The 12,846-nt window shown below is 38.5% G+C and overlaps 1 protein-coding gene across 6 annotated transcripts in view; it reads right to left on the reverse strand.

Moving 5' to 3' along the window:
- Positions 1-12,846, reverse strand: part of Fndc3a (fibronectin type III domain containing 3A) — a 155,728-nt gene that overhangs the window by 35,130 nt on the left and 107,752 nt on the right. For all 6 annotated transcript variants that reach the window (XM_031362252.1, XM_031362256.1, XM_031362253.1 and 3 more), the window contains 3 exons: positions 7,458-7,695; positions 3,213-3,482; positions 1,570-1,628 (listed from right to left, as the gene is read on the reverse strand). In XM_031362252.1, the coding sequence (XP_031218112.1) occupies positions 1,570-1,628; positions 3,213-3,482; positions 7,458-7,695 (567 nt within the window). The remainder of the gene's footprint in view (positions 1-1,569; positions 1,629-3,212; positions 3,483-7,457; positions 7,696-12,846) is intronic.

The following is a 12,846-nucleotide window of genomic DNA, read 5'->3' on the forward strand; positions in this document are numbered from 1 at the left end:
AGAAAGAGAGAGAGAGAGAGAGAGAGAATAAGTTAGAATGAAGAGAGAGCTTGAGTATTCAAATGTATCAACTGGGAGTTCACAGAACAGGACAGACATAAGCAGCGTATTTGATGAGGACCCCATTCTAAATAGGCAAAATAAAAAAATATTCATGGAGAAGGTGTTAACAATGGCAATAATTTTTAATTCGTTTTTGTGTAAAAATAAGCAAAAACTCCAAGTGTTTTTCTTGTTATAATGATAGCATGCCTTCTAGGGGCGAAGAGAGAGCGTTCTTTGCTTTGTAAGCTGAGGAGTGTTTCTAACCACTGTCAAATGGCCTGATCCTGGTTGGAAAAGCTCTGAGCTGCCTGTTCTATCTATCCTTCACCATGGCATGCTGACAATGGTCTTTGTTCCTGCCTCCAGTCCCATGCTCTGTCTGTCTTTGCAAGCCCAGTGACATTTTTTTCATTGCTTTAATTTAAAATAATACTTTCCACATTACTCTACCTTCCATACTAGGTTTGTCTATACATTTTTTACTTGTTAACATGCAGAAATAGCTCAGTAAATATTTTCTGGATGAATGAATAAGGTTAATTTCTTTAAGAATAGTATGATATAGGGACACAAGCTATACATAGTAGGAGATTAAAATCAAGCCATGAAAGCAAAGAGTATGGCTGTATTTTTGGGGGGGGGGTGCAGAGACGGGGAGAGAGAAAAGAGCTAAAAGGAGGGTATTGATCATTGGACTCATAGAAATGAATTCCAAACACTAGTACAAATCCCAAGTAGCTAAACATGATGATGGAGGAGTGATTATAGAGATTTATTTTTGTATAGCTGTGCATCTTTGACTTTATATAAAAGCCAGGATTAAATCTTAGTGACTGGCCTTTCTGCTAGCTTGCTTATATAATGGAGCAGAGTCATAGCACTTAGAAAGTAGAGAAAGAAAAGAATAAATCAGAGCGAGTATGTAGTTTGATGTTTTCACTACTTCCCACAATCTTTTCCAAGACTATTTTATTGACTTATTTATAATTACGGTATCAATTTTTGTCAATAGCCCCTTTGCCTATTTCTACTTTCTTCATATTTTGTTGAATAAAACTATTATAATTTATGCATTTCTTGTTCCACCTTTTATGAATATTAATGCTGCAGTGAACATTTTTATGTAATTTTTAAACAGGAAATGTGATCCTAGCAGTATACTTCCTTGTTTCTTTTAGGTGTCAGTGGAGAACTTCCTATGCTTAACAAGTTTGAAATTGTTCACTTGGTATATTCATATGGAATATGTAACCTTTTGTCATAGCCTTTATATGAGCCCTCTGTAACGTACATACCTTTTTATGTAAGCCTTTTCATATGTGTTTTCTAACTTACTGTACTTAGTGTTACAAAGACCTGGGAAATACTCATGTCTCAGTCACGCTTCGCTAAGGAAGAATCCCTTTCAGAACACTCACAACACAACTGGCCTCACATTTCTATGAACTTAACACAGCCTAAATGAGAAGGACAAAATCCTACATGAAAACATTAATTAGCAAGAAAAACACATGAGCTACTTACCACTGGTTTGACAATGTTGGAAAGAAATGCTTCAAATGCTTTAGTTTCTTCATCTTTTTCTTTAAAAGAATTAAAAAAAAAAAAAAAGAACTTAAATGCAAAGTTCTTGTCCTCTCCTCTGGTTCTTTTCTAGTTTTTAATCCTTAGTCACACATGGGCATCTGCAGCCCTCACAGGTCAGCGACTTCGGCTTCTACCATAACTGGTACTATCACTTGAACCGTGTGCATGTGTGCATGCAAGTATGCATACAGATACCACCTAACGTGGCTGTTCTTACACAGAATGCATTCTCTCTCATAATGGAAACACTCTCTCTCCTCTGGAAGTCTGTTTGCCATTTTCACATCATTCTTTTCATTGTTCTCCTTTGGACTCAGTGCAGTCTAAGATGGCTTGGAATTTACAACTTGCCTGCCTCAGCCTCCCAAGTACTGGGATTATGGGCATGCACCACCACACCTGGCTTTGATTGGTGAACTAAATACTTGACCATGGCTGCCCAGATAGCTGTAATCTGCTGTAATTCATACCAACCACTGACATAAAAAACAAAACATAACAAGCCAAAAAATAAAAACAACAATAAAAAAAACCCCTTTAGCCCAACTCATTTGGGACATTAGTGCAGAAAAGGATATTCAGACAGTCTCAAAAATTGGAGAACATTTTAGTAAATGTTAACATACAAATCATGAAGCCATTAAAGCATTGATTAAAATGTGCAGAATGAAGGTTAAGGTAGATGAAGTAAGCATATTAATACTTTTGATATTGCTCCCGAAGCTGGGCACATCCTAGTTGCTGCACATTAATCAGCTGCATCACTTGATAATTTCAACACAGTAAGAATTAGGAGTATCACATTAGACAAGTACATTCAAAGACTTAAGAAAATTAAGCTGTTAGTATTTGTGAAAAGGCATGTTAGTCTGCCTCACAGGCACATTGGATGAAATATAGTATGGTCTACCTTTAGAAGTTAAAACAGGCAACAGTATCAAGGAAATCTATGGAAATTAAGATAGGCATCAGTGAGAGGCTTAGCATATAGTCAAAGTACCTGGGCACAAACCTCACACCTGAGACAGGCTACTGCTAGCCTAGCGCAAATTTACCTACAGAGACTTGAGTCTAACACATGATAAAAAGTAGTGTTCAGAGTTTATATGGTGACAGTCACATGTTTGTTAGGAGAAGGATCTAAAGGAAAAGTAAAACCTGTGAAGCAAAGGGAAGGAGAATACTATAACTAACTATGGAACATGCAGAGAGGATTGGTTAATGACATAACTAAGTTATCGTGTATTCATATATAAAGAGGCTGGAAAAAAAGTTTTGGTAAAAGGTAAGACAGTCTTATATAAGGACAGAAACAGAAAAAATGACATCTTGGTTAGTCAGTTTTCCTATCAAAGGAAACTTCTTAACTACTAACATTGATGATAATGTGAAATTACTTAATTGACATTTCCAAATGCTAAAGCAGCTGTCTAGCAATCATTAAGATTATCAAACATCTCTCAGTTAGGGAAGTGCTAGGCTATGAACTTATGTGGTTCAGGATGAGATGGCTGAAGGGTGAAGATATAATTTTAGCAGTTTAAATGAAAACTATGAGACACACTCGTGTCCAGAGTTACCTTCTATTTCTGGGTCAACTTGGGTACAGCCTCTTCCGCGTCCCGATCTGTTTCTTGCAGATCCTGTGTTCACAGCACTGGCATTCTGTCCTTTTGTGAGTCCATTGTGTTCGCTTATAGGAGAAGGACATTTCTGAGGTGATGGTGGAGGGCTGCTCATTTTATCTTTCTGTGTTCCTTGGCGATCCTTTAATTTTTTCTGCAAACGCTCATATGTTTTACTAGATCTTTCATCTCTAAAGTTGGACCTGCCATGTGTAGAGTGGGCATCTAGAAGAAGTAAAACACAAGTGTTAAAAATATCACAATCTCCAAAGGGATCTGCTACAACAAAAGTATAGGGAGTAAGCCTATCATCACATATACAATTTATTATAAAATAGTATGAGTAGTAATTCTGCAAAACAAAGCTATATCTATGTCTCCACTAACAGACTCAACCTTTGTGACCTGTTTACAGCTCTATGTAAGTTAGCACGGACATTTCTTTCCTTAACCACTTTCTTATCTCTTCAGAGGAACAGCACAGTGGTCTGTGAGCCGGGGAGTAATGAGCTCAGGCCACCCTGGTTATAGGGTTCCTTCACTGTACTGTAAGCTGTTACCTCCCAGCCTTTCTTCAATCTCAACCATATAAACAGGAAAAAGATGTCACCAGTCTAAATTGTAATTCTAAAACAAAAAATCATCCCTGAAAAAGCTGCAGGAGTTAGCAAACCAAAATTAATTGGAGTATTAAATTTATGTTTTAATTTTGTATCTGAAATATGTATGTACTGAGGAAAATATTTAAAAGCCTAGCAAGTCCCATTAGCAGTGTTTTATGAAAATTAGCATAATATTCTTGAAATAAATATTATAAAGATATAGAGGATTTACTCTTCATATGAACTAACAAAACTCTCAGAAAGAAATGAAGAGGTATATTTGCGTGACCTTTGGTTTGGTAATACTTTTTTTTAAATTTATTTTTATTAGATATTTTCTTTATCTACACGTCATATGATATCTCCTTCTCCTTTCCCAGTTTCCCCTCCGAAAAAAAGAAAAAAATAAAATAAAATACAAATAAATAAATAAATAAATAAACAAAACAAAAAAAACCCTGTTCCCTTCCCCCTCCCCCTGCTCACCCACCCACCCTCTCCCGCTTCCTGGCCCTGGCATTCCCCTACACTGGGGCATAGAATCTTCACAGGACCAAGGGCCTCTCTTCCCATTGATGACCGACTAGGCCATCCTCTGCTATACATATGCTGCTGGAGCCATTTAGTCCCACCATGTGTACTCTTTGGTTGGTGGTTTAGTCCCTGGGAGCTCTGAGGGTAGTAGTTAGTTCATATTGTTGTTCCTCCTATGGGGCTGTAAACCCCTTCAGCTCCTTGGGTCCTTTCTCTAGGTCCTTCATTGGGGACCCTGAATTCAGTCCAATGGATGGCTGTGAGCCTCTACTTCTGTATTAGTAGGGCACTGTCAGAGCCTCTCAGGAGACTGCTATATCAGGCTCCTGTCAGCCAGCACTTGCCGGCATCCACCATAGTGTCTGGATTTTATGATTGAATATGGGAAGGATTTCCAGGTGGAGCAGTCTCTGGATTGTCCTTCCCTCAGTCTCTGTTCCATAGTTTGTCTCTACATCTCCTTCCATTGGTATTTTGTTCCCCCTTTTAAGAAGGAATGACGTACCCACACTTTGGTCTTCCTTCTTCTCGAGTTTCTTGTGGTTTGTAGATTGTACTTTGTGTATTCTGCTCTTCTGGGTTAATATCCACTTATCAGAGAGTGCATACTATTATGTGTGTTCTTTTGTGATTGGGTTACCTCACTCAGGATGATATTCTCCATATCCATCCATTTCCCTAAGAATTTCATAAATTCATTGTTTTTAATAGCTGAGTAGCACTCCACTGTGTAGATGTACCATATTTTCTGTATCCATACTTTTTAGATAAGACACAAACAGTATAAACAAAGCAAAACAAACAGGACATTATCAAAATTAGGACCTTTTTTCTATCAAGGGATATCACAGGGAAAGTGAAAAGACTGTAAGGGTTGGGGGAATACCTGCAAACCATGGATTTGATAACATAACGATAAAATGCCAATTCTACTAAAGAATGAGTATTTACATAGCCAATGAGCATCAACAAAATAAGAAAAAGGAAATCAAAACAAAAAATGAAATAAAATTCACAAGTAACAAGATGAGTATGAAAAAAGTACATTATACAAGGACGTGGAAAAATTGGAACCCTCATCCACTGATGGTAGGGATAGAAATTGGGGCAACCAGTGAGCAGACAGCATGGCGGGCGCTATTCATACATGCTCCAGCCCTTCTCAGAAGTGTAAAATATGCTGGTATTGAGATCTGTGAGATATGTTTGCAACAGCATCACTAACAGTCAGTCAAGATATCATATGTCATCAACTAATGAATGGATGGTAAAAAGTATGATGTGCACACAGTCTAAACTTCAACCGCAAAGCCAATGAAATGCTACTGCATGTCACAACATAGACAGACGAACCTCAAGTTAAAGACCTAGGCAGAAAATATCATATCTTACATGAATATTACAAATGCTTCACATATATTGCTATATGCATGTCAGTGAAAAGTCTGTAATATGCATGTCAGTGAAAAGTCTGTAACAGGCAAAACCAGACAGGAAGTAGCTGAAGGGGTGGGGGCAAAAGAAATCAGGACAGACTACTTGCCAAGGTCAAGGGTTCTCTCTAGGTTGGCAGAAAGGACTTAGAATTACAGATTTCCTCATCTAAGAATCTGAAACCTGAAATGCTCCCAAGTCTGGAACTTCGAATGCTGATATGACACAAATACAAAATGCCATACTTGAATGGTGGTAGGCTGTGCAAAATTACTAAATATTACATAGAAATAACCATTAGGGTATGTGTATAAAGAAGTTTGGTGTTACAATTCCTTACATCCCATTCCTAAGATATCTTGTGTATTAGTGTACATGTGCATGTAAAACATCCAGATTTGGAAACACTATAGATAAAGGATAATCTATAGAAGAAAAGAAATATGTATAAATAAATTCTATTCTTTGTAGAATACAGTAAACAGAAAATGGCATTGAAATACACAGTTAAAAATAGCTAATGTTACATGAGAACTACAGTTAGTACCCCTTTTAAACCGTAGTTTGGTTACACATTTGCATTTACAGTTTATCTATTTAAGATAAATTAAGAGTATCCATGGAGAAAATAGAAGACTATGTTGTAACAGAGTGGATCTGAGAGAATTAAAACCACAACACCTAACTAACATGACCTTTCAGGGGCAGTCTTTGTGAGCCCCAGCTCCTTCTGTACCTGGAGAATGATATGAGCTAATGTGATCATGAGAACAATTTACAGTGAAGTCTGATCTCCATAAGAGTATGGCCAACAATGAAATGCTTCACTGGTCCCATTCCGAGAATCCAAACAAGTGAGTGGAAAGGAAGTGCTTACTGACTAGAAAACCAGTGCTGTCAGCTCCTCAGACCTAGTGTCATGTTCCCGATCAGACAGCCTTGGAGGTGATGCTTGGCTTCCACCATCCGAGCTGGTCAGTGCATTTATGCCTTTCACTTCCTCCAGAACACTGTGAAGTGTAACTGTGCACAGTTTTACTTATTACCTAGAGATTGTTCTACACAGCTTTTATTTAAATCGAGGCTGCTGGGGTATGTTTTGGCAATAGAATAGGAGAATCAGAAAAGGAGATTCTCATAGAAGATATAAAACTTGAGCTACAAGTAGAAAGGTATTGTTTAAAGCCATAGCAAAGAAAAAGATTATAAAGATTACTGAATTGTGTGTGTGTGCATTACTCTTGTCTTTTCAGCAGTTTAATAACTGAAGGCAACTTTGGGCTTCTCAATTCCTAATAGAATCCAGGAACTTTTTGTAGTAGCATCACAGCCTTTAAGGTTTAGAAAAAGTTAAAGGCTTTTTAAAAATCTCCTTAGAGGAGACCTGTCATCTAACATGACCCTGCTAAACATTTTGTCTGATATAAATCACATCCTGATTTTCTGTTTACTTAACTGTTTGCTGGAGACCTGTTGCATCATGAAGACAAAGTTCGTAAACAGTGCTTGGGTAAAAGAAACACTGTGCTACTGTACTTGTGTAGTTTCCTTTCTATGACACGAAGCAAGCATCTCTTATGTCCAAGTTAAGGGATGCCACAACAAGGCAGGGATGTTTGCGATATCTTACCTACATCTGCATATACTTGTGAAGACTGATACTGTGGCATATACTGTGCTGCCATGTCGCCAGCTCCAGTCACTGGTGAGTACATATGGCGTGGTGGAGGGGGCATCATGGTTGGGACAGGAATGAAACCAGGCAGAGGAGGATGTGGGGAGCGGTGGATAACTGTGTGGCCACCAGGATGAAACTCTGGTGACTGCGGAACCACAACAACTCTCCGAACACCATTGTCTTCAATAACCTATAAAATGAACATCATGTTACAAGTCTCTTCTGAAGGAAATAAGCAATTCTCTTCAAATGTACTTGAGTAAAAACGTGTGTACTATTAAGATTCAAAAGACTGAGAGTAACCATGAGAAAAATGTACTCAGCACATTAGGGACTAAATCAGCACTAACCAGCAAAATAGCTCTTGGTACACAAGAATATTACCTAGAGTAGATCTGAAAATACCGACAGGAGTGACTACGTTATGAATCAACACTGAGCTGGGATATTGGGTATGTAGCTTATATAGGAGATACATTTGGTCATTTCGGCACAATAGGGTCAAGAATTTCATTTTCTATATCATAACTGAGGGTGGATCAAAAACAAGCTGTAAGAAGACTAAAGAGCACCAAATATCTTAGGTCCAGGTTAATAAAAGTACTTGTGGCATTGCAGCTTAAAATTACATTTCCCCTTTTCTGGAACTCAGCAGGGTGTGGTGCTGTATACTTGAAATCCCACTACCAAGAGGCTAAGGCAATAGGATCCGGAGTTCCTTGCCAGCCTGGTCTACACAGTGATATTCTGTCTGAAGAAACTAACAAACCAAAAAGTGCTCCCCATCCTACACTGCCACATTCTGAAGTATTAGAACTCTGAGAGTCAAATTTTAAAAAAAAACACACACCCTTTGGATTTCACAGGACCTTTAGGAATGTGAAGGCTTTAGGACAAACAAGAATGCCTAAAAGGTATGAGATTTTCAATCTCAAAACTAGGAATCCTTTCAAAACAAATGGTTAGTAATATACCCAGCATTTCAGAAAAACAAAAATTATTATATAAAAGTGATCATTTAAAAACAAATCCTTTTATACAGTAAGTCCTGTATTTGGTAAGTAGAACATTTATGTGGATATAGATGAACCTGAGTTACTTTCTACTGAAGTGTAACAGTATTCCTCGACAACACTGGATTAGAATACCAAGTGAATTCACTGTTTATATGTATATGTCTAGCATATATATTACACAATGCATGTTATTTCTATGTACTGCTGAGTCTGCACTGTATCCGCCTTCCAATGAGATGAATGGCTCAAATCTTCAGGCAAATGCACAGCACGTACAGCACATGGAGGCAGATGCATCTGGAACCCGACTTGAAGGGAGTCTGGAGTGGGGCATACCTTTTTCAGCCCAACCCTAAAAGAATGTACATTAGCGAGACCTTAACAGACTGGGTGAACGAGACCCCACTATCTGCCATGATGGCACACCCTCTGTTATCCTTCTCACTCCTAATTCCTAGAAGACAACTCACCCTGAAAGGATTTTTAGTTCTGAGTATTGCTCCAATTACCTTTCCCCACTTTGTGTCTTTGTGTGGCATGCATGTGTACATGTTCTCATGTATGTAAAGGTGAAGGTATATGTGCATATATATGTGTCTCTGTAGAAGCCTGAGGTTAATGTCAGGTTAATAATCTTAATTATTCTTCCACCTTATTATTTTGAGGTGGGGTATCAATCAAATGCAAAGAAAGCTTGCTGTCCACCTCTAGCCCTATTAGCCAGCCTCCTCTGCTTCTGCATTCCCAGGTATTCATGTGGTTCAGCCCACCTGCTTCTGAGCCATCTCCACAGCAGTCAGTCTTTCTAATCTATTTTTCTTCTTCACCAAATCCTACACTCTAGCTGCAGGGAGGATGGTCTTGACAATGAGTTGCCACTCTGTATCTTGCCCTTCTGTTGAGATTATTTTCCTTTTCATTTTGTTTCCTCTTAATCTATAGACAGGTGAATCTTATCTATCCATCCAAACCAGATATAATATTATCTCTTCCATTTAAAAAGTATTTTTGAGCAAAATAAAAGAAATGGACAATTTAGGAGAATTCTGTGCAGCATAGTGATTATAGCCTAGAGTTTTCTAATCCAGAGTTTGTCCTGCCCTCTAGAGAACATCTGGTTGTGTCTGGGGACATTTTGGGGGTTTTAGTGGAGTACAGAGGTCAGGAATGCTGCTATTTGTCTTATAACACAGGGGATGAATCCGGTGTAAAAATTACCCAGAGAAAATGTCTACAGAAGCAGGTCTAGAAATCATGACACAACCTTCTATTTGATAGGATTATTTTGGCTGCTAACTTGAGAACAGAGACATGAAGGACAAAAGTGAGGAAACTTCTGAAAGCCACCACTGTCACCTAGGCAAAAGCTGATGGTGGGCTATAGGGGGTGGCTCAGGGTGCAGGCAGGAGGGTTTTAGAAGTGGCCCATAAATGCATGTATTTAAAGGCAAGAAATTAGCTTATGAATCCATGTGGGATGACAAGACTGTGCCCACTAACTGTAATGAGCAAGGCTAGGGCAGAACAAGTTAAGCTTATGGGGTGTAGCATTCAGAGTTTTCAAAAGAATTCACAGGTAAGATTTTATAAATGTCTAAAACATCTAAGTGGAAATGTTTAGTAGACCAGTAAGAACCAGTTTGCACTTCCAGAAAGATCAAAGGACAGCCTGCACAGCAGGAAGAAAGCACAATTCCTTTGTGGAGTTTAGAAGTTTGTTAGGAGGTGTTAAGGGGGAAGGCTCAACCTGTAAAAAGCCAATACTTCAGGTAGATGGACAGTAAGAATTGACCACTGATTTAGCTAATGAGTTATAAAACTGTGACCCCATGAAAACAGTTTTGGGAAATTCAGAGGGAAAAATGGTTGGGGCCCGTTTAAAAGAGGAAATGGAGAGAATTAGCGCTCACAGCATGATTTTGGAAACCTTGCAAAGGGGAATACAGAAACAGGGTTATGGTTGCTAAGAACAGTGGACTAGAGACATTTTATTTGTTTTTCACTGTTCATTGCAAATTATTTAATTCTTATAACAACACTGTAAATTAGATACTATTATCTCTATTTTAGATGGAGAAATCCAGGCATAGGGATGTTAAATAAATTGCCCAGGGTCATATAGGTAGCAGTGTGCAGGAACTAATGTCAGGCAGTTTGACTCCTAATTCCATAGTCTCACTAAAGCAGGGCAAGCTGAGGAGAGTGGAGAGTTATTACTAAATTGGTTCACAGCTTTAGTGTTGATCAATGTGAGGGGTTCTGTGGATGATGGAGTATGAGTGTATTAAGTTGTTAAGTTGGTAAAGTATGTGCTATGTGTTTTTTACACAATTACAAAAGCTAAACTATAACAGCACAAATGCCATTGGGAAACTCACAAGCCAAACCAAACAAAAAAACAACACAAAAACAACAAAGATCTGGACCAGAACCAAAAGAACACAGAGCATTTCAATAAATGATTTAGGAGCTATAACTTCAGATCGAGGCCCAGAGACCTCAAAACTGCCTCACTTCTCCAGAGGCCTAGCTGCTAAGAAAGAGCCAGCATGTAGACACTGAATTTCACATCAGTTGGTCCTCTGGCTGTGAGGAGTAAGGTAAAAGCAGTAAGGTAAGTTAGACAGTTAATAAAACTTAAAACCAAAGATAAGCAATTCCTTAACTACAGGTACCATCTAATCTTAATTAGGCAAAGCCTTATTTCTTCCATTGAAGGCAGGAAAGGTATGCTCAGTATTTGGCATTTTATACTGTAATAGGCTTTCCTGGCCTCAGTGACCAGTCTATGGTCAATCTGTTTTGTTTTTCTTATTACTGGGAAGAGTACTGGATTTTTTTTTAAAGAAATGACATGTATAATTAGAAATATAAACACTCAGTTCATTTAGAAAGTTCACATCTCTTTTTCACTCATCACCACACTGACTCTTAGGTGACTTCCTCCAATCTTTGCTTCCTTCCCAGGCTTGATAAACACCCTACCTTCAAGTTCTAAATGGTAAATACTACTACCTGAGCACTCTGCCAGGAAATCCCTATTTCCCGCACTCAAGTGCTTGTACATGCGTGCATGCACACACCACACCCACACAAACACACACACACACACACACATACCACACCCACCACACACATCCACCCCTCCACATCCACACCACACCCACCCGTACACACACACACACACACACACACACACACACACACACACCAACAAGTCAGCACACAGCCTCCACCCTCTTGTCCTCATCTGAACTCCTGTAAGCTTTCTTCTAGTCTTTGCTCTTCCCGCCTGGCTGTTCCAAAGACAGCATAGGAATCCGCTAGAATGCAGAAGCTTTGAGGAATGTACTGATTCACCTCTGGCTACTGACATAATTTAAACTTAAAAAGCAAGTACAGTTTAAAAGAGTAACTTGAAAATTGTAATTAAGCTAACATGGGTTTTCCCCCCACTTTACAAAATCTACAATCCTATAGGAGCCCTCTCACCTGAAGCACCACTTCCATGGCACTAAAAGAAACAAGAAGATTAGTGGCTGGGATATAATTAGCTGCTTTATACCCCAGGCTAGCCTTGAATCTGGTCACCCATTTCTACCTTTTAAGCCCTGAATTAGTTATGAGCTACCATGTCTGGCTCAAGAAGACCATATGCATGTGGAGATCAGTGGCTGACACGAGAGGTCTTCCTTCACAGATAGATGCCCACTCTATTTCCTAAGGTAAATTCTTTCACTAAAGTCAGTGTTCTCCAATTCTGCTGGTCTAGTCACTCAGATTGTGCTGGGGACTCTTCTGTCTGTCTTCAAATGCTGGATGGAAATCACACCTCATCCCTCCTGTTTATTTTTTTTCTGAAGGTGCTAGGGGATTTAACTCTGGTCTGCAGGCTTATCAGCAAGCACCTTGACTACTATGCCATCCAAGAAGTATTTTTGATGATGCCATCCAGGAGTTACAGTCAGGTATTTTATAAATTTTTCAGTAAGTCATTAACTTCATTACTAAAATATTAAGTTATTCCATGTTGCAATGCAACGCTCTTAATAAGTTTATGTTTGCCAGTGAGTTACAGTTTCTTCTGTTCTTGTCACTGTTTGCTTTTTTAAACTTTACATTTATTTTGTTCCCCTTTTGCTGTCTTAACATCTCCAGCAAATATTTCTACCTCTAAGTAGTGTGTCAGTTTCTTATAGCCTTCCCTTTCTTGTTAAGGAGCATTAGCAGCTTATTATTATACCCAACAGAAAGGACAGGCTCCAGAACTTATCAATAAGAAAGATTTTATATATATATATATATATATATATATATATATATAT

Source organism: Mastomys coucha, unplaced genomic scaffold, assembly GCF_008632895.1.
Source record: "Mastomys coucha isolate ucsf_1 unplaced genomic scaffold, UCSF_Mcou_1 pScaffold9, whole genome shotgun sequence".
NCBI classification, from domain to species: domain Eukaryota; kingdom Metazoa; phylum Chordata; class Mammalia; order Rodentia; family Muridae; genus Mastomys; species Mastomys coucha.